Source organism: Marmota marmota, unplaced genomic scaffold, assembly GCF_001458135.2.
Source record: "Marmota marmota marmota unplaced genomic scaffold, marMar, whole genome shotgun sequence".
Classification (NCBI taxonomy): Eukaryota; Metazoa; Chordata; class Mammalia; order Rodentia; family Sciuridae; genus Marmota; species Marmota marmota.
In genome coordinates, this window is record NW_025999960.1 from 7119174 (window position 1) to 7140207 (window position 21034).

General features: G+C 36.0%; 1 protein-coding gene across 1 annotated transcript in view; it reads right to left on the reverse strand.

The window, feature by feature from the left end:
- Window positions 1-21034, reverse strand: part of Slc2a13 (solute carrier family 2 member 13) — a 335579-nt gene that overhangs the window by 278405 nt on the left and 36140 nt on the right. Inside the window, exon 2 of the mRNA XM_015493228.2 lies at window positions 16402-16561. Coding sequence (XP_015348714.1) covers window positions 16402-16561 — 160 coding nt within the window. The remainder of the gene's footprint in view (window positions 1-16401; window positions 16562-21034) is intronic.

Below are 21034 nucleotides of genomic sequence, written 5' to 3' on the forward strand. Positions count from 1 at the left end.
GAGCACAACAGACACTAGTATGGCAATTTGTAAATCAATGGATGTGTAACTGATGTGATTCTGCAATCTGTGTATGGGGTGAAGGTGGGAGTTTATAACCCACTTGAATCAAAGTGTCGAATATGATATGTCAAGAAATTTGTAATGTTTTGAACAACCCACAATAAAAAATTAAAAAATAAAAAATAAAAAAAAAACAAAATAAACTTCTCCTCTTTTTAAAGTTGATTATCTCAAATATTTTGTTGCAGTAACAGAAAGTTGACTAATACACTTCAGATTCAGGCCTTACTAACCACAAGATCCTGATTAAGTTACTTAATATTTTAACATACAGGAGACAGTGCCCATTTTACAGGAATGCTGGAAGAATTGACTGAAATCATTCACTTAGTACCTAGCAGAGAGGTCACTCAGCAAAAAAAAAAAAAAAAAATATTTTACCTTCCCAAAAAATGTTTCAACTCATAACTATGCAATCAACTCAATGTAACGTGTCTTTTCTAAATATATCATCCACCCAAATTTTCAGCAGGTAGAACTAACAAATTTCTTCCTTAAGGAAAAATTGTTCCTCTGATGATATGCAGGCTGGAAAATAATAAGAATGAATAAGAGGTTGCTTCACTTTGATACTAATGAAAAATTCAACATGAGCATAAAGAAGCAGACCTCTAAACGTAGTTATGCAATACTAAGGACTAGCAATTGGTCTTCTCAGACCAAGGAAATCAGGAGCCAGATAAATGACATGGAGTCCTGTGACAGACCAGGGCAGACAGCCCCTACAGATACAGGAGATCTCATTATTATAAGCTAAACCAAGGGTTCTAAACACTGGCTTCAAGTTCTAATCACTCAAGGGCTTTTTTAAAACATACCACAGTCCAGATCCCACCCTCCCCCAGGGATTTTAATTAATTGAACTGGGCTCTGGGCCCAGGGAACTCTATTTTATTAAAAGCTCCCCAGGTGGTACTAATGTGCAGTCAGGGCTGAGAACCAGAGATCTAAATGTTTTAAAAACCCACAGGGTAAAAATGAAGGTGCACCCAAGGTTCACACCTTAAAGAAAAGCCATTTATCTTCTGGAGGCAAGATACCACATGGGTTGAGAGAGGGAAAGCAGGCCAACTCCAGTGAGAATGGAAAGCTCTTCTGAGTTCTGAAAAGTTCTAGAATATTCTTTATCATCATAATCACTCACTGCAAGATACCTGTAAAATCTGCCAACCTTGAAGTTCACAAATGAGCTGTTTTCTGGCACAATTAACAACATGTTCACCCACATGCCTATCAGATAACTAAGGAGCAAGTCCTCTAACAGGGAACAAGGCTTTCAAAGGGTGTTATGAGGCCAGCTGTCAGAAAGGAGAACAACATCCATTTCAGCTCAGGTTAAACCTTCTTCTCAGTTATAGCAACTGAAGCTCTGTGAGTCAGAGATGCTAGACTCCTCCTGGGCATCAGACCTCCCTGACACGCTCAGCTGACCAGGCCTGCTGCTGCTGCTGCTGCTGCTGCCTTCAAAGAGACAGGTCCCTCACTGAACTGAATACTCGCCATCCTACTTGTTTTAAAGCAATCACAACACTCCCACCTACATAACCTAAAACGAGTGTCCTACAACACGTATGTGGCCATTTAAGGCACAAGTTTTTACAGTTCATAACTAAGAACATTCTCTAAACTGATAATAGAGATTAATTAGCATGTCTTTTATTCTTTGGTGATTCCAGAAGGCTGATAATTATGTTCCAAACATGAAATTCTACTTGAATATATGATCTTGGCTTATATATGTATCATTGAACTGTAACAGTAACAGCAATGGTGATAATTACTATGTAGCACCAGTGACTGTGCCAAGCACTGTTCAAAACCTTCAGACACATTAACATCTACTACCTAGGAGGTGGGTACCTTTATCCACACCTCCCCCCATTTTATAATATAAGAAATGTGGCACAAAGAAGATATATGGCTAATGGATGGTAGAACTACAGTTAAATCCTGGCAGTGTGGCTCCTATTATAAAAGTTTACTGTTCAGTAATGCCATAATAAATGTTCAATAATTACCTATCGATTCTGCTGAACTCGAAAAAGGGGCATTAATTTACCTTAGCTTCATGCTTAAAGAATTCTGAGTGGCTCCTGGACATGGAAGTTTCACACACTATGGTACAAAACCTTATACCCTAAAACAGGTTTTCATTAGAATAGAGAATATAGAAATAAGAGAATTGAGAGTATCAAGGTGGAGATTTAGTTGGAAAAGGAAATTCTTTAGACATTAATGGAAACTGCTGCTATGTTTGAAGGACAAAATTAATCTTAAAATCTAAGATACCCATGATGTCTTGGGTGGTGTCAGGGAAATGCTTTAATGGGAAGGGTCAATGCTCCAATGGGAAAGTCTCATGGAATTTTCATGAGAAGAGTTCCATCATGAAATGGAAATAGTTTCTACAGGGTCATGCTACCTGGACTGAAGGAAGAGACACACGTATTGAGCCTCTTACCCACAGTACTGACTCTGGAACTATGCGGGAAGCTGTCAGATGATATGGACACTTGAACAGTGCCTCATTTAGTAGCCCTTAACTGCTTAACGAATTGCTGCTCCATTTTGGATGGCAGTTCTAAAACAAAGGGACAACATCCTCTTTGGAAGATACTTCTCTGATTGAAGAAAATGAAAGCAAATCATCTTGGTGGGCTGAATTACATGCTGTTTTCCTAGCAGAGATGGAAAAACTGAACAACGTAAGTCCCTCTATATTTCAGTTTCTACTGATTAAGGCAGGAGGACAACAGAAAGTTGGCTTATTAAAGGAATGCCTATGTGGGGCACAGCCTTATGGAAATCACTATGGCAGTTTGAGTATAATAGAGAAAAGGAGAAATAGCAGCTGAGAGCAAAGGAATGAACAAAGGAGTTATGCAGCAAGTCCTTAAGGATTCCAGCAAATTATTGAGCTGGGGGTGGGGGGGGCGGGGCAGTGGGGACCCTCAACTTTGCAGCCAAATCAGAGAGAAGTGTATGTTAACACCTGGGGACCTGGTACTTAAAAATGGTATCTGAGTGGGGACAGTCTTGTGGGCTGAGCCCATGACTTAATGGGCCTGTACTCACTCTGGCAGTTAGTACTAGAATGGAATCAGATTGTTGGGCTCCCAGTTATTGTCTGGAGAATCGGAGAATTGGCTGTGGGTGTTGGAAAACACCTCAAAAGACTTTGAATAATAAACATGTACTACTGTATAATTAAAAAGAGTGCAGTAAGCTTTCTTATTCACCACGCTTTAGACAGCAGAACAGTGCAGCAACAGCAAAGCAAAGGGGACAGGCAGTGGCTCTTAATTTCATCTGCACCTAGCAGAGACCTCCCACAGCACCACCCACTGTGCTGGGCTGCAAGCTGGATTTAACCAGCCCAGAACAGCCAGCAGCAAACAGAATACTGTATGATTCTCTTAAAACATCTATCCTTATGAAACCAGAATTCCCTAAGAACATTACTATATATATTAAGTACACATTACCAATGTCCTACACTCCCAGTCTCTACAATTTCAAATCGGTATACATTCACATAAAAATATAATTTTTAAAATCCTATTTTTTTTCCTGAAATAGTTCACTGAAAATGAAAAGGGCTAGCAATTAAAATAGTAGATTCATTGAGAAATTTACCCAAACAGCTACCAAAAGAAAATACCAATATTTCAGGGCAAACATTTACTGCTTATTTTGAACACTGTGCCAAACTGAACTTTAATTTCATTTTTCTTTAACATACTCATGTATGCCTTCTGTGCAGGAAAAAATACAGGTTAATTAAAAAAAAAAGATTTTTATAAATCATTGGGAGAAAAATAAAAGTTGACTTGTGAGATTTGATCCCTTTAACTATTTGAGATTATAGACACAACAGATATAAATTTGCCTTTGCCTATGATTTACTACCTCTGCCTTGCAAAGGCCTCCCCTACTCACACTCCTTCCAAAGACAGCTGTAGGGGAGTGAAGAACTATATCCTGCACTCATGTTGTTTCTCTTCCCTCTGTTTACTTCCCTTCTTAAATTCCCAAGTGATATGAAATGACTGTCAATACTTTACATGGAAAATCTGTATGATCTATGGTTTTAATTGTACGTTGAGCTAACACAGAAAACTCTCATAGCTAAAGGAACTTTATTACAACACATTATATTTAAACCAAATTGTATGCAATTGTGTTTATAGCTCTTGAGGAGCTGGATTCTAGGGAAAAGGACACTCAATTGGGCAGGCACAGTAAAGGTTCTCAGCCACAAGGATCATTTAGTCAATTATCCCAACAGACCACAAGTGAATGAAGAAACAATCTGCACTTCCTGTGGTTTCCTAACTCTTTTGTTAAAACTATATCTCTCCAGACAAAATCTCCACCTTTCTCTCTAGTAGCAAAAAATCTTCCATGTTTTTGGAAACACTAAGATGAAAAACAGTGATGATCTCTGGAAGATCGTATTGAGTACAGTGAGGCTTTTTAACAATATTATATAATATTATATTATAACAATATTATAATAAACAGGAAGAAAATGCAGTGACAAAATTGTGTTTGTAATGCCAATTGTTTTATTTCCATTCTGTCTCTTGGCTTGGACTATGTTCATATCCATTTTCTACTGATTAACAAATCATGTCCATGTTAGTCCATTCAGAACACTTCAAATAAATTAGAAGAATATCGTAAGTATTAAGATGCTATGTTTTAGGGCTGGTGTTGTAGCTCAGTGGTAGAGCAATTACCTAGCATTGATCAGTGAGGCACTGGATTCAATCCTCAGCAACACATTGAAAAAATATATAAATAAAGATAAAAAGAGCTGTAGCTTAGTCTTGAAAATGCTACAGTTTGTGACCCCCCCCCCCCCTTGGTTCAGGGGACCATATATATTATATATGGGACTCATATACGTTAAGTGCATATTACCAATGACCTATACCCCCAAGTCTCTACAATTTCAAATAAGTATGCATTCCCATATAAATGTAATTTTTTAAATTCTAAATATTTTTTTTTCTGAAATAGTTCACTGAAAATGAAGAGGAAGAGCAATTAAAATAGTAGATTCATTGAGAAATTTACCCAGTGAAGATTTATTTTGTTTGCTTGGAAAGCTAAAGTTAAATTCCTTAGACCTCCTTTAGCTGTTATTCAGCTGTTGCCCAATAAGCATCTTCTGAATGTTCAAGTGCTAAACTAATCACTGAGCATGAAGAACAAATAGCCAGAAATGGTGCAGTCCTGAATAAATCTGAAAACACCCCTCAAGCTGAAACTTCCCGATGACAAATAGGGTAAACACAAACCAAATCCCTTCAAACACATCCAAGAATATTGTTCCCCTGCCCTACATCCAGAGGTACACTGTTGAGCTTTCCAAAGGATTCTGAAGGGTTTTTCATCTCTTTTTTATACATAAGTATAACATATGAAGTTCATTAAAATACAAAATAAGTTCTGGGGAATCTCTATTCTTAGATCCATAAAAGAAATGGTCATCATTATGTCTCAGTAACAAAATATTTACATGATAACAGTCATCAAATTATAATTTAGGTAATATGGTTCTAATTAATATAAAAGCTTTATATGCAAAAAGGTAACACAGAATTTGGCAACCTGCCATAGTAACATTATAGAAACATATTGATAAAATTTTTGTGTGCCTGTGCCTCATAACTCCATTTTAAAAGATAAGAATTAGAGTAAGACACACTGCCAAATTGAGATTTTATTCTAAGTTCATTTCCCTCTGCCACTAAGGACCAGGCAGCATATCAACAGTGGTGACTGATACACCTAATAATCTGATGACAGCTAGAGAGTAAACATGAAACCACAGCAAGGGCACAGAAGGAAAAATACTCCATGTATCACAATGTGAATCTTGAAATTTACTTGCTGGAGATACACGATCAGCAAATAAACAAAATCTGTGTTCCTAGAGAAAGAGCCTATGCATACTGTTTAAAAAAAAAAAAGTCATTGCCATATAAGCAAACATAACAAAATGATACTTTTACATATATACTTTCAGGGGGAAATCCCTAAAGGTAATTTTGAATCACTATGTAAGTCCAGTGGCTTGCCAAAGGTTATCTAGAGTGTTGTGATTATATCAGAAGCAACAAGATATGCTTGGACAGAATAAGATGTGATATCGTTTAAATCAATGAATATGGCATTTTGCACAAACATTAGTAGTTTTAAACTAAATGGCAGTATACATAAAGATCTACACAAAATTCACAGCACAGTTCCTGAAAATAATCCATAGTCATTATCAGTCATTATACGTGTATATATTCCTCTCTACCCAAACTCTGAGAATCTTCCAGGCAAAGCTCTGGGCTAGAGATTATGGAGATTCAGTAAAACAACAGACTCTTTTCTTCAAGGAACCTACACATTAATAATCATCAGACAAAACAGGATTATTTAGTAACTCAGGAGGCTGAGGCAGGAAGACTGCAAGTTCAAGGTTAGCCTGAGCAACTTGGTGAGACCCTATTCCAAAATAAAAAGGGCTGGGGGTACTATAGCTCAGGGGTAATGCACACTAGGAGGATAGAACCCCCTTGGGGATCATGAAAAAAAATCCACAGGATTATTTCATTGCAATGATGGGGAAGGGATTAAGCACAGTATATAAATTGTAAAACTTACTTCAACAGAGGCTATTAGAAAAGTTTTCATGGCAGAAACATTTATTCACTGGCTAACGTTGAAAAAGAATATGGTGAAGGGAGCCAAGATAAGGTTCAAATTACTTTTTTAGGTAAAAGTTCCATACGATAAAATGCAGAGATTCAATGTTTTCTTATAACAAGGTATACACACACCTTGTGACCAACCAGCCAAGACATTCCCATCATTCCAGGAATTTCTGATTATACCCCTTTCCAGCTAATACCCACAGTCAAAGAAAACCACTGGCATAATTTCTGTCCCCATGACTTATTTTGCACTTTGATGAACCTCATGTGGAATTATAAAGTGTATAATCCTGGTTGGAGCTACTTCCTCTGTATTTTATGAAATTCAAAAGTGAAACTATCTGAGCCCAGAGTATGCTTTGCGACAAGTTATGAAAAATGATTCAGTTTAATAAAAACAGGGATTTAATTTTGATAATGGTTGTTGTAGGGATTAAAACATGCATTTTTCAGTTATGTGTTCACCTGAAGATAGTGAAGTACTACATCACAAAAGTAAGCTTCTATGTACTACCTAACATCTCTGCTATTATCATCTCAAAATGGAGTGGAAAGTAGAGAAATTCCCCACATCCCCCATGCCCACACGAACACAGCTTTAACCTTCCTATTATCCACATTCACATTTTTCACAATTAATGAGCCTGCAATGTATAATGGGACCATGCACAGTCCACGGTTTACATTAGGCTTCACTCGTGGTGATGTGCTGTCCGTGAGTTTGGACAAATGCATGACACAGATCTACCACTACGGTTTCACAGAACTTTCACTATGCTAAAAATCCTCTGTGCTCTGATCTTTAGTCATGATTTTGTTTTGTTTTGGTTTGGTTTTTACATGAAATCCATGGTTTATAATAGTCATTTTCAGGGAGGTTAGTCTCACACAAACTTCTCCAGCATTACCAAACCATATTTACTGTTCAATTTGAGAAATCAGATAACTGAAGGTGATGTCATTTCTATTGCAAACTTTAGATGAAGTATAATAGAGATTGAACGTAAGGCTTTCTGAAGAAACAGCAGCAAACAATATGTAGTAGCATTTAAGAAATTTTAAGTATTTTGAGTATTTCCACAGCCATTAACTCATTTGATCCTTAACGGTAATACTGATAACTCGAACACAAGCTACTTAAGGACATTAGAGTTTTGACAAATTAACTCATAATCTGTGAAAGCATAGTCATGAGCATATTCTTCCCAGTACCCTAGAGTATCTTATGATAAATAGTCCTATGGTTTAAATTTATCAATAACACAATCACAACTATCCTTAAGTATTAAGATATTTACTTGTAATTAGGCCACTACCCTCCAAATAATATTTGTAATCTAAATCCATCTTTCTTAAAATGGTCACTGTATAGATTTTTTTTTGAGAGAGAGAGAGAGAGAGAATTTTAATATTTATTATTTTTTTTAATTTTCAGCGGACGCAACATCTTTGTTTGTATGTGGTGCTGAGGATCAAACCCGGGCCGCACGCACGCCAGGCGAGCGCACTACTGCTTGAGCCACATCCCCAGCCCACTGTATAGATTTTTTTAAGACAGACTGCTTCACATTCTCTTTTTCAAATACAGTTGAGCACTACTGATTAGCAGAAAATTATAGGGAAAAAGTTCCCCAGTATAAATTTGTTTATAAATAGCACACCCTTTATAATAATATTCTGTGAAGCATTTTATTGATCTAGTTTTTTTTTAAATCAATTTGTATACTTCATTTTTATGTGGTGCTGAGGATAGAACCCAGTGCCTCACACACGCTAAGCAAGTGCTCTACCACTGAGCCACTACTCCTAGGCCTTGATATAGTTTTATATATATATCTTTATTTTATTTTATATATATATATATATATATATATATATATATATATATGTGTGTGTGTGCGCGCGCGCGCGTGTGTGTTTATATATATATATATATATATATATATAGATAGATATATAGATATATAGATAGATACTTTTATTTTATTTTTATGTGGTGCTGAGGATCAAACCCAGTGCCTCACACATACTAGGCAAGCGTTCTACCTCTGAGTAACACTGTACAATATTACAGGGGAGAGAGGCTCATTAATTATTTTTTTAAGACTTTTTTTTTTTTGTCTTCATACCTATGCTTTGGATAGTAATGATCATCACATTCCACCATCATTAACAACCTCATGCTCCCTCCCCTTTCCCTCCAACCTTTCTTCCCTATCTAGAGTTCGTCTATTCCTCCTATGCTCCCTCTCCCTATCCCAGTATGAATCAGCCTTCTTATATCAAAAAAAAATATATATATATATATATTTGTTATTTGGTTTTTGGGGATTGGCTGACTTCACTTAGCATCAATAGTGAATGGATAAAAAAAGTGTGGTATATATACACAATGGAATATTACTTAGCAATAAAAGAATAAAATCATGCCATTTGCAGGTAAATGAATGGAGTTAGAGAAGATAATGCTAAAAGACTGTTTTTAAAAATATTATTTTCTGAGACTCAAAAAAAGAAACAAACTTGTTATGCTATTAAAGAGAAATACATGGAAAAATATTTTTATAAAGCATGCAAGCAAGCAATGGATTTAAATCCACACCTACTAAAGACTAACCTTCCCACTTGTCCCCTGCCAAACTCCCAAACGATGGCCAGTCTCCACCTAGCTGTTCTACTTCTCACTATTACCCATACATGAATAGCTCTTTTGACCTGTAGAGACTTTGAAAACTAGAATTTCATCTTGAATTTCCTTTATGCTCACTGTTCCTGGAAATTTATTTATAAAAATAGCTCATATATGGGCTGGTGTTGTAGCTCAGTGGTAGAGTGCTTGCCTCGAATACAGGAGGCACTGGGTTTGATCCTCAGCACCACATAAAAATTAGTAAACAAAATAAAGGCATTGTGTCCATCTACAATTAAAAAAATAAATTTAAAAAAAGCACAAATCTTTCTTTCCAACAAAAACAATTTACTTCTATAATATCCAACAATAAGAGAACAGAAACTTTGACCCATCTGGTATGAAAGATATAGTCTTTCAACTATATCAAATCTAAGACATACTTCCGTCAATGAATTCCATCTTTCTTATATCAGAATCCAGTCACTGCTGTAAAAATCATCAAATGTCTTGAATTATAACTCTCGAAAGTGGAAACATAAGGAAGAATGTGTTTAGATTTTGAGTATGAAGACCTGGCTCTAATTTCTGCCAAGTCTCTCATGGCTCACTGATCTCTCACCAGGGGTATCAGGCAAATATTGGACCTCTCTGAGCTTCAGTTTTTAAAATTAGAAAATGGGACAAAAAAACGTTCTGCCAATCTCTCAAGATTTTGGTCAGAATCAAATGATATTTGCTAATGACCCTCAAACTATTTGTCACTATAGTATGAGCTAGTAAATCTGTGACACCAGTCAAGCATGGTATCAAAGGTCAGTAACCTGGAATTTCAGAGCAAAGTCAAAATTAAAATAAAAAGTAAACTGTTAAATTACCCAAATTCTTAGATGGTAGGAGACATATACTTTAATATGTACAAAAATGTGAGTTTGAGAAAGAAATTTTAAATGAAATATTTACGTGCCAATTTTTCTTAGGGTTTGTGAAACACATTGCCACAAAATTCTGAAGTATCTATTTTTACAGTTATTAATAAGTTATAATTGCTGACAATTCCAGAGTCTATAACTAATGGAAAGGTAGAACTTCAAAACTTATTTGATTATAACCACATGCCTATTAACTCAGGAGTCAGATAGGTAAAAATCCCACTAAGTACACTCAATAATGGAAGATAACAACATATAGAAATTTCACCTTTAGAAAAAGTAAACATATTTGCACATGTACATAATTCAAAGTATAATTGTGCACATGGTAATCTGGGTAACGTCTTGGTGAATATGAATCCAAGTTAGTTTTCCCATTCTCTAATTTTTTCACCCTTAAACTGACTTCTCTAGTAATGTAGGAAAACAATACGCACGTGTGCTGGTTGGCTTTATTGATAATATATGTCACCAACTTCGACTGGCATCCACTTGAATTCTTCGAAATTTGACATCTCTAGAGTCTGCCTTCTGATACTTCCCATAGCAGCTATAGGCATTTTTTAAAATTTATTGTTTTTAGGTATACACGACAATAGTGTATTTTGAACTATTATATATACATGGAGTACAACCCATTCCAATTAGGATCCCATTCTTGTGACTGTGCATAATATAGAGTTTCACTGGTCATGTATTCATATATGAACACAGAAAGTTAAGTCCGATTCATTCTAGTTACTTTTCTATTCCTATCCCCTCTCCCATCACTTCATTCCCCTTTGTGTAGTCCCGAGAACTTCTATTCTTCCCCTCCCTACCCTCCCTAGTTGTGTGTTAGCATTCTTGCATCAGAGAGAACATTCTGCCTTTGGTTTCTGGGGACTGGCTTATTTCACTTAGCATATTCTTCAGTTCCATCCATTTATTGACAAATACCATAACTTCATTCTTTTTTATGGCTAATTAATATTGTGTATGTGTACCACATTTTCTTAATCCATTCATCTGTTGAATGGCACATAGATTGGTTCAACAGCTTGGCTATTATGAATTGAACTGTTAAAACAGTGATGTGGCTTCTTCCCTGTAGTATGCTGAGGAATAGAATTACTGGGTCAAATAGTGGTTCCATTCCAAGTTTCTGAGGAATCTCCATACTGCTTTCCAGAGTGGTTGCACCAAATTGCAGTCCCACCAGCAATGTATGAGTGAAATTTTTCCCCACATTCTTGCTAACATTTATTGTTACTTATATTCTTTTATTTGGACTTTTTCCTTTTATTAAATTTTTGGAACCAGGGATTAAACCAAGGGACACTTAAACACTGAGCCACATCCCCAGCCCTTTTTATTTTTATATTTCATTAAGAGACAGGGTCTTGCTGAGTTGCTTAGGACCTAATTGCTGAGGCTGGCTTTGAACTCAAAATCCTATTGCCTTAGCCTCCCAAGCTGGTGGGATTACAGGAAGGTGCCACCTTACCTGGCTGTTACTTGACAATTGCCATTCTGATTGGTGTGAGTTGGAGTATCAGTGTAGTTTTAATTTTCATTTCTCTAATTGCTAGAAATGTTGAACATTTTTCCATATTTTTTGACCATTTGTATGTCTTCTTCTATGATGTGTCTGTTCAGTTCCTTAGCCCATTTATTGATTGGGTTATTTGGGGGGTTTTGGTGTTAAGTTTTTTTTAATTCTTTATATACCCTGGAGATTAATGCTCTATGTGAGGTGCGGATGGCAAAGATTTTTCTCTCATTCTGTAGGCTCTCTATTCATGTTCTTGATGGTTTCCTTTGCTGTGAAGAAGCTATTTAGTTTGATACCATCCTATTTATTGACTCTTGATTTTACTTCTTGAGCGTCAGGAGACTTATTGAGGAAGTGGGTTCCTGAGCAACATGATAGAATTGGGCCTACTTTTTCTTCTAGTAGGTGCAGGGTCTCTGGTCTAATGCTTAGGTCCTTGATTCACTTTGAGTTATATGCAGAGTAAGAGATAGTCGTCCAAATTCAATCTACTACATAAGGATTTCCAGTTTTCCCAGCACCATTTGTTGATGAGGCTATCTTTTCTCTAATGTATATTTATGGCACCATTGTCTAGTACGAGATAACTCTATTGATGTGGATATGTCTCTGTATCTTCTACTCTGTTTCCTTGATCTTCATGTCTGTTCTAGTGCCAATACCATGCCATTTTTTTTTTTAACTATAGCTTTGTAGTACAATTTAAGATCTAGTATTGTGATGCCAGAGGCATCACTTTTCTCACTAAGAATTGTTTTGGCTATTCTGGGTCTCTTATTTTGCCAAATGAATTTCATAACAGCTTTTTCTCTTTCTATGAAGAACATCACTGGAATTTTAGTGGGAACTGCATTACATCTGTATATTGCTTTGGGTACTATGGTCATTTTGACAATATTAATTCTGCCTATTCAAAAACATGGGAGATCTTTTTCATTTTTTAAGGTCTTTGATTTCTTTGTGTTGTGTAGTTTTCATTGTAGAGGTCTTTCGACTCTTTTGTTAGATTGATTCCAAAATATTTAAATTTTTTTTGAAGTTATTATGAATGGGATAGTTTTCCTGATTTCTCTTTCAGCTGATTCATCATTGGTGTACAGGAATGTGATTGATTTATGGGTGTTAATTTTATATCCTGCTACTTTGCTGAATTTGTTTATGAGTTCAAGAAGCTTCCTCGTGAGCTGAGGTTGTAGCTTAGTGATAGAGTGCTTGCCTTGCACACATGAGGCACTGAGTTTGATACTCAGCACCACATAAAAATAAAATAAAGGTATTTTGTCCATTTATGAGATATATATATATATATATATATATTTTCTGGTAGAGTATTTGGGTCTTCTAAATATAGACTCATATTGGCAGCAAATAGGGGTAGTTTGAGCTGTTCTTTCCCTATTCACAGCCTTTTAATTTCTTTCTTCTAATTAATTGCTCTGGCTAAGATTTCAAGGACTATGTTGAATAGGAGTGGTGAAAGAGGGCATCCCTGTCTTGTTCCAGTTTTTAGAGGGAATGCCTTTAATTTTTTTCCATTTAGAAAAATGTTGGCCTAGGGTTTAGCATATACAGCTTTTTCAATTTTGTCAATTGCTTCTTCTGCATCTATTCAGATAATCATGTAGTATTTGTCTTTAAGTCCATCGATGTGATGCATCATGTTTATTGACTTCCGTTATGTTGAACCAACCTTGCATCCCTTTGATGAACCCCACTTGATCATGGTCACTATCTTTTTAATGTTTTTGTATGTGATTTGTCATTATTTTATTAAGAATTTTTATATCTATGTTCGTCAGGGATATTGGTCTGAAATTTTCTTTCCTTAATGTGTCTTCGTCTGATTTGGGTATCAAGGTGATACCAGCTTCATAGAATTGAGTTTGGAAGGGTGCCTTCCTTTTCTATGTCGTGAAATAATTTGAGAAGGATTGGTGGTAGTTCTTCTTTGAAGATCTTGTAGAACTCGGCTGAGAATCCATCTGGTTTTGGGCTTTTCTTCATTGGTAGGCTTTTAATGGTGTCTTCAATTATATTTCTTGAAATTGATCTGTTTAATTTTTCTATGTCCTCCTGATTCAATTTAGGTAGATCATATGTCTCTAGAAAACATTTCTTTTACCCAGGCCTAAGCTCTACCACCTCCAAGCCGTAACCTTAGTAATAAGGAAAATAGAAACCACGCAATGTTGAGCTTACTTCAGTTTATCTTACAACATACCTACAATAGTGCCCATCTTTGATTTATTTATTAGAATAGTAAATAATGTAACCTGGTATTAATGTGCCAAACATTAGGCTGAACGCTTTACATATAATAATTTATTTCCCAAAGTAATCTTTCAAGTAAGTACTTTTGGTTCCTTTGGTTTTTGTTTTAGGAAAATAAAGCTCAGAGAAGTTCAATAATTTGTCCCAGGTTTACAACTAATGAATGGCAGAAAACAGATTTGGATTCAGATCTATGACTTTGTCACCTGTATTATGGCATCTGCCCAAAGTTCATACGTGACACAATGCAAGACAGTTTAGAGATGAACTGATACTGGGTTGTAAAAGGATTAACCTAATCAGTGCATCAATCCCTTGATAGGGATTAACTGGTTGGCAAGGTAAGTAACCAAGGATATGCCTTTAAGGTTTATATTTTGTCCCTGGTGAGGAGACCCCTATCTGCTTTCTGATTGATGCATTCTGAGCTGCTTTCCTTTGTCACACCCTTCTGCCACGATGTACTGTCTCACCTCCAGCCCCAAGTAATGGAGTCAGGCATCCACGAACTGAAACCTCTGAAATCTTGAACACCATATAAACTTTTCCTACTCTAAAATTCTTCTTCTCACATCTTTTAGTCACAATGGTGAGAAAGTTGACTAAAACGCCCTGCCTAAGGAAAGGGGTCTCCAAAAACCCTCCACTTCTACACAGATGCACCACACTCACAAATTCATTTTCACTACTACATGATTTCTTGTTTTCCTTTCCAGTATGGAGAAAATGTACTTAAATTAATACCCATTAGTGAGAAATATGGTTTATGAACTTAGTGTACTGTAAATATGAATATATACCTATTAGTTATGCTGATAAAATGTTTCAATAAAACGTAAATAAATGGTTTAGATCTTTTTGAAGACATGCATGCTTAAGGATTAAATGACTTCTCTGATTTTCCATGAAAAATAAAAAATACCAGGTAATAGTGATAATAATTACCATCTACCTCTTTTACTTCACCTACAGTAGAAAAGAAAGATAAAATTTCCTGCTTCTTCAATTTTCCAATAACTTCTCACTTAGGCAGAGACTGATTGTTTCAAAGGTGGAAAGCAATTTAGCAGTATCTACAGTCACAGCTACCACCTGTAACAAATGAGTCCTCTCTTTAATGGTCCTGACAAATGGAGGCCCTCACTGGTGTCAAAGAGTTTTCTCCCATGACTTCTAATAAAACTCCACCAGCTATCTTCAGTGGCTCTCCCTAAGCCAAATGATTTATCACACTATTTACAAAACTCAATTCCCCACACCTTCAACACCTCTGAACCTTCCCCTTTAGATGTCAGGATTAACTTCAACACTGAAAATGCCATACAAGCTAGAGCTTTAGTCTGTCTTGCTCAATATTCTATGCCAAATACAAAGTAGCTGCTGAATCAACATTTATTGTAATAAACAATGGCAAGAAAACAAGTTAGACGATACCATTTGACCGGCATCCATTCTAATAAAATTTCCCTGGATTGGTTACATGAATCTGTTGTTTTGAATACCATCAATTAAGAACTCAAAATATAGAATATAGAGTCTCTATCTTTAAGCTTTAACATAAAAGTAGTTTTTTTTTAAACAATATTCAGTTTGGATTCACTTTAATGTAATAGTTTTGTTTTGTTTTGGTGCTGGGGATTGAACCCAGGACCTGTGCATACAAAGCAAGCATTCTACCAACTGAGCTATATACCCAGCCCTCCTCATTTTAATATTTTCAATATCACTTTTTCTCATTTCTTCTGGTTAAAAAGAAACCTCAAACAACCAAAGAATGATTTCTATGTTTTAAATCTACACATATAATATTTTTAATATAACTAAACCTGTATCTTTAACAACTACATTTCTTCAGATCAGAATGTACTTTCCTAAATCCAAAAAAAGGATGTAAGTTCTATCTGTAGTTCATAAACCACTTGTCAATCACTGACATAATTCAAGAACACCATACATATTTATCACTGCATTCATTTTTAAACAAATATTGCAAAAAGATTACACACAATGTGAGAAATGTCACCTAAATGCTAAAAACCTGGTAAATATCAGTTCTTAATGGTAGATTCCTTTCTATCATTAAAATAAATATCAGCTTCCTGTCTACTTTCAATTTTGCTGAATGCCACCCACTTACAAATTAAACTATAATAACTCAAAATATCCAGTTATATTTTGACTATAACTTCTCAATTTTTCCCACTTCTGAAATTCATAATTTATTTGACAAATTCAATACAAAAACTATTTACAAACCTCCACCCATCCTTTTGAAGATAACTGAAGGCTCCATCGACAACGCTTGCAAAGAACTGTCCTCCTGTGATGAAGAGGGTGTTAATGGTGACTAGTCGGCCTCTTAGATTGGGTGGCGAGACCTCCGCAATGTACACTGGCACTGTCATAGATGCAATGCCTAGAAAGAACGTGAAAAGTGACCATTAGACACTTAAGCAAGATTTCCATTGTTACAAATATTAATAGAGAATTAAGACATACACCTATGGGCTTGGTTTTCTACTTCAAACAAAAATTACCACATATTTGAAGCTTGTGTTTATAACTAATAGGGTACCACTGAAGATAAGCACGTTGGATACTGACTCAGGCTACCATTTTTTTTATTATCATTTGAAAGTCTATAAATAAAGGTACCTCTGAAGACCTCAAATAACATTAGAATGTATAAGTGTTCACTATAAATTTTAAGGTCTAAAAATACAAAAATTCTCTCTAGAAAGAATATCATTACTGAAATATGTTTGCTCTATATAGAAATGTAATCAGACAATGATAAAAATAAAAATTATCCCAGAATACATATTAACTATACAAAATCGTTATTTCCAACAAATACAGCAAAGCTTTAAGTTGGATTACTCATAAAACCCATATTAAGTTACCCTATTCAATTGTCTAGTTTACATTTCAGAAATGGCTTAGAAATTGGAAAGTACCTTAAGGAATTTACAGTTCACAAAAATACATGATGTTAGACATAAAATAAAGTTTCATGGCTAAGGTGTATTTAGTTATATTGGCTTCAAATTTTTTCTCTATTTAAAATTAATGTGGCATGATCTCTGGCATTAGCTCTAACTTCACTGATCATCAGAATCACTGTGTGCTTTTTCTGTTTGTTTGTTTTAATGAAGATGCCCTCACCTTACATCAAGACTACCAAATTGAAAACTATACAGATGGGAGATGGGTTTGGTTTCAAAAATCCTCCAGAAGTGATCTTGACATTCACTATGTTATTTTTTAAAATATTTATTTATTCATTCATTTATTTAGTTATAGGTGGACAAAATACCTTTGTTTTTATGTGGTGCTGAGGATCAAACCCAGTTCCTCATACATGCTAGGCAACCCCTTTATCTCTGAGCCACAACACAGCCCTCACTGTGTTATTTTAAAAACTCAAGTTCTATGGTGAAGAACTTTGAGTCAATTAAAAAAAAAAATGTTTTAAAGAAAACCTCAGCCCTGCCCGCCACATCTATCTCACTCCCATGTGGCACTTCCAATTTCCAGGTATGTCTGTTTATGTAGATTAAAACTAATATCTAATCAATACTCACCAAGACCTCATTGGGAAAACAAAAAAGAGCAGGGTTATTAACAAAAATTTAGTTGCTTTTTATCTGTAGCTGTCAAGAGCCATCCATGGACTACGTGTGGACCAAATCGACATGGAAGCCCACTGAATAGGAAAATCTAGTATTTGGGACCTTCCAGTGGCAATCCCACTGGTTAACACCGCCATACACATGAGTCTTATTCAGCTCTGCCAACTCCCAACACAGCATTGGAGATGGTACTGTAGCTACACAGCCTCTCTGAGATGTGTGTAGCCTGCCAAGATGCCAATCAACCAGTTGACTGCAAGACATCAAGAAGCAAGACTCTGCCCCTGAAACCTTATCCCTGCCTTTGATATACCTCCTTAAATAAACCACTGGAGCCATTTTTTTAATTATTCTGTTCCAGCTCCTAAAAGGACTGGAAGGATCTCCCAGGCACTCTGCTTTAAAACCTATTCTGACTCTGTCTTTTATTTCTTCACTAATTATTTCAGACTATTTTCTCAGGTGTATTATCCCCTCCTGACCAGGAGAAATTACCCTGGCCAGGCTCTGGCTGCCTTGCAATATGTAGCCATCATAAATCAATTCCTACATTAAGCCATAATATTCATAAGCTGCACAATAGACACGTGTAGAATTACTTCCAATGAAATAATTTTTATGACATCAAAAAAAAAAAAAGTCTGTATTAAAGAAAATAGCACCAAAAAACCTGTATAGCTTGTTTTCTTTAAGAGGGATGTTGAGTGTGCTGTCACATTCAATAAAACAGACACAATTCTAGTCTGGGTAACAGTAATAGTTGTGCTTCTCAATATTTTTTTTTTTCTTTCAGCGCTGGGAATCCAACCTAAAGCCTCACATATACTAGGCAAGCACTCTACCACCCCCAACCAAATGATTTTTGCTTATTGATGGCTGGTATAAATCATACAGCTTTTTCTCATTTCCCTCCGGATGCAGTAATAGAGGCCCGCCTCCACCGTGTGTTTTGGACTACAGGGTACTCATTTGGTGAACAGAATTCCCTCCTGATGTCACAGCAGTGTGCAGTTTCACCTATTATAAGTTTCTCTTTGTTTTATTTGCTTTGTTCTATCTTTGAGTAAGGCAAATAAATGGACAAATAGACAAACTTTATTTAAGAAACACATTTACTTCTAGAAAGTTCACTGTATTGTTGCAAATAAGTAGCTATTAAATTTGCACACAAGTCAAAGAAATAAAAATACTTTCTACCAATGTCTCTGCTACTTTCATCGTATGGAAATAATAACCTTTATTATTCATTGAATAAGAAAGTGTCATTATGGGCTGGGGATGTGGCTCAAGCAGTAACACGCTCGCCTGGCATGAGCGGGGCGCTGGGTTCAATCCTCAGCCCCACATAAAATAAAGACGTGTGTCCACTGAAAACTGAAAAATAAATATTAAAAAATTCTCTCTCTCTTCTCTCTTCTCTATCTTTTAAAAAAAGAAGAAAGTGTCATTAGACACAGTATGAATTATCTTTTCAATTAAATCATCAACTAAACAGCTAAAAATTTCCATTTGACTTACTACTGAGTTTAATAGCATAGACCACCTAAAATGCCCTTTGCCTAATTTCCTACAAATGTCAATGAGTTAACTTTATATTCTTATTCTTTTACTATTAAAACATTTCAATTAAAAGTCAAAAATCAAACACTAATTTATTATTTGTATTTCTTTTTCTGCACTGGTCTAGCTGTAAACAAGAATTCAGCTGCTCTCTCCAGCCAAGGGTCTTTAACTGAGCCATCTAACCCACTGAGCATGGGATATCAGGAAGGTGGATTTTAGGCAATGTGTGCTTGTCACAATATCCATAAATCTTACAAGAACTGCACACATGTCCTTATGCCCTTGATTGTTTAGGATAAATACCAGAGCATTAAAAGTAACAGGTAATGGCAAAGGAAAAAGACAGAGGAACTATAAAAAGTCACAGCCATTGTATTCAGAGTTGGAAAGAACCCCAAAAGATCTATCCAATGAGTGCTCACACACTGACTTAACTACAACTGCCTACATTCTGTCAGATATTTTATGTGGACTGATTGTCATTAATCTTTAGCACACCTCTATTAAGGACATGTAATTATTCCCATTTTGTAAAGAAGAACTTTACCCTGGGGCAAGTAAGTTGAAGAACCAGAATTAAAAACCGACAGATTCCAGTCCCAGTTTTGAAGGCTATACTGAGTGATCAGCATGGATGAAGGCAGGCTCATGAATCAGTAGGTTTCAACTCCAACATTTCCACTTACCAGCTGGTTAAAATTACATAAACCTTCTGGGTCTCCAGTTCCTAATCCAGAATATGGGAACAAAATTCCTTCATAGGGGTTGACAAAAGTCAATATTAAATAGAGTAAAGCACTTAAAACTATACCCAGCTTACAGAAGGCAGCCAATAATTATCAACATTCATCTCTAGTTACAAGGCATCTCAATTTTCAATTCAGTTCAATCTGTGTTTGGTGTTGATGTTAAGAGGCCGGGCGTGATGGCACACGCCTGTAATCCCAGTGGCTCAGGAGGCAGGAGGATCAAGAGTTCAAAGCCAACCTCAGCAACTTAGGCCCTAAGCAACTCAGCAAGACTCTGTCTCAAAATAAAATATATTCTTTGGGCTGGGGATGTGGCTCGGTGGTTAGACCTCTGGGTTCAATCCCCAGTAACAAAAAAAAAAAAAAAATAGAAGAGTATACGTAAACAACAATGCCCCTGCTATGAAGGAAACTAGATGCAACCCTTATATAGAAAAGCATGTAATCAAATGAGTAATTTAAGACACATGGTAAGGGCCATATCAAAGCCATTCGCTGAGCTTTACCTGGTGATGCTGACAAATGTTGCCTGCTGATGATAATTAGGGGGCAGCTAGGAAAGGCTGGACAGACAATTCAACACAGAAGAGAATAAGTTTAAGAATGTAAACAACACAGGGTTTCCTCAGAGATAAACAGAAAATGTGAGGCAGAATGTGAGTGAAGATAGATGGTAGATAAAAATTAAATTTTGAATGTTGCATCCAGTAACCAATGAGTATTTGTAGGACACTGAATCTGAGCGGAACAGCTCACTAAACATGGCGGAGTCTGCACTGTATGAGGCAGAGACACCTTCTGTCCTCATGCAGCTTAGGGTCTCTGGGAAGTGTAAGGAACATGAGTGTATAGTAAAGGGAACGGCCCAGTCTGAGGAGTCAGAGAGGCCCTGATAAAGAATTCATATGTAGGCTGCAATCTGGTGAAAGAGTAAACTGGGGGGGG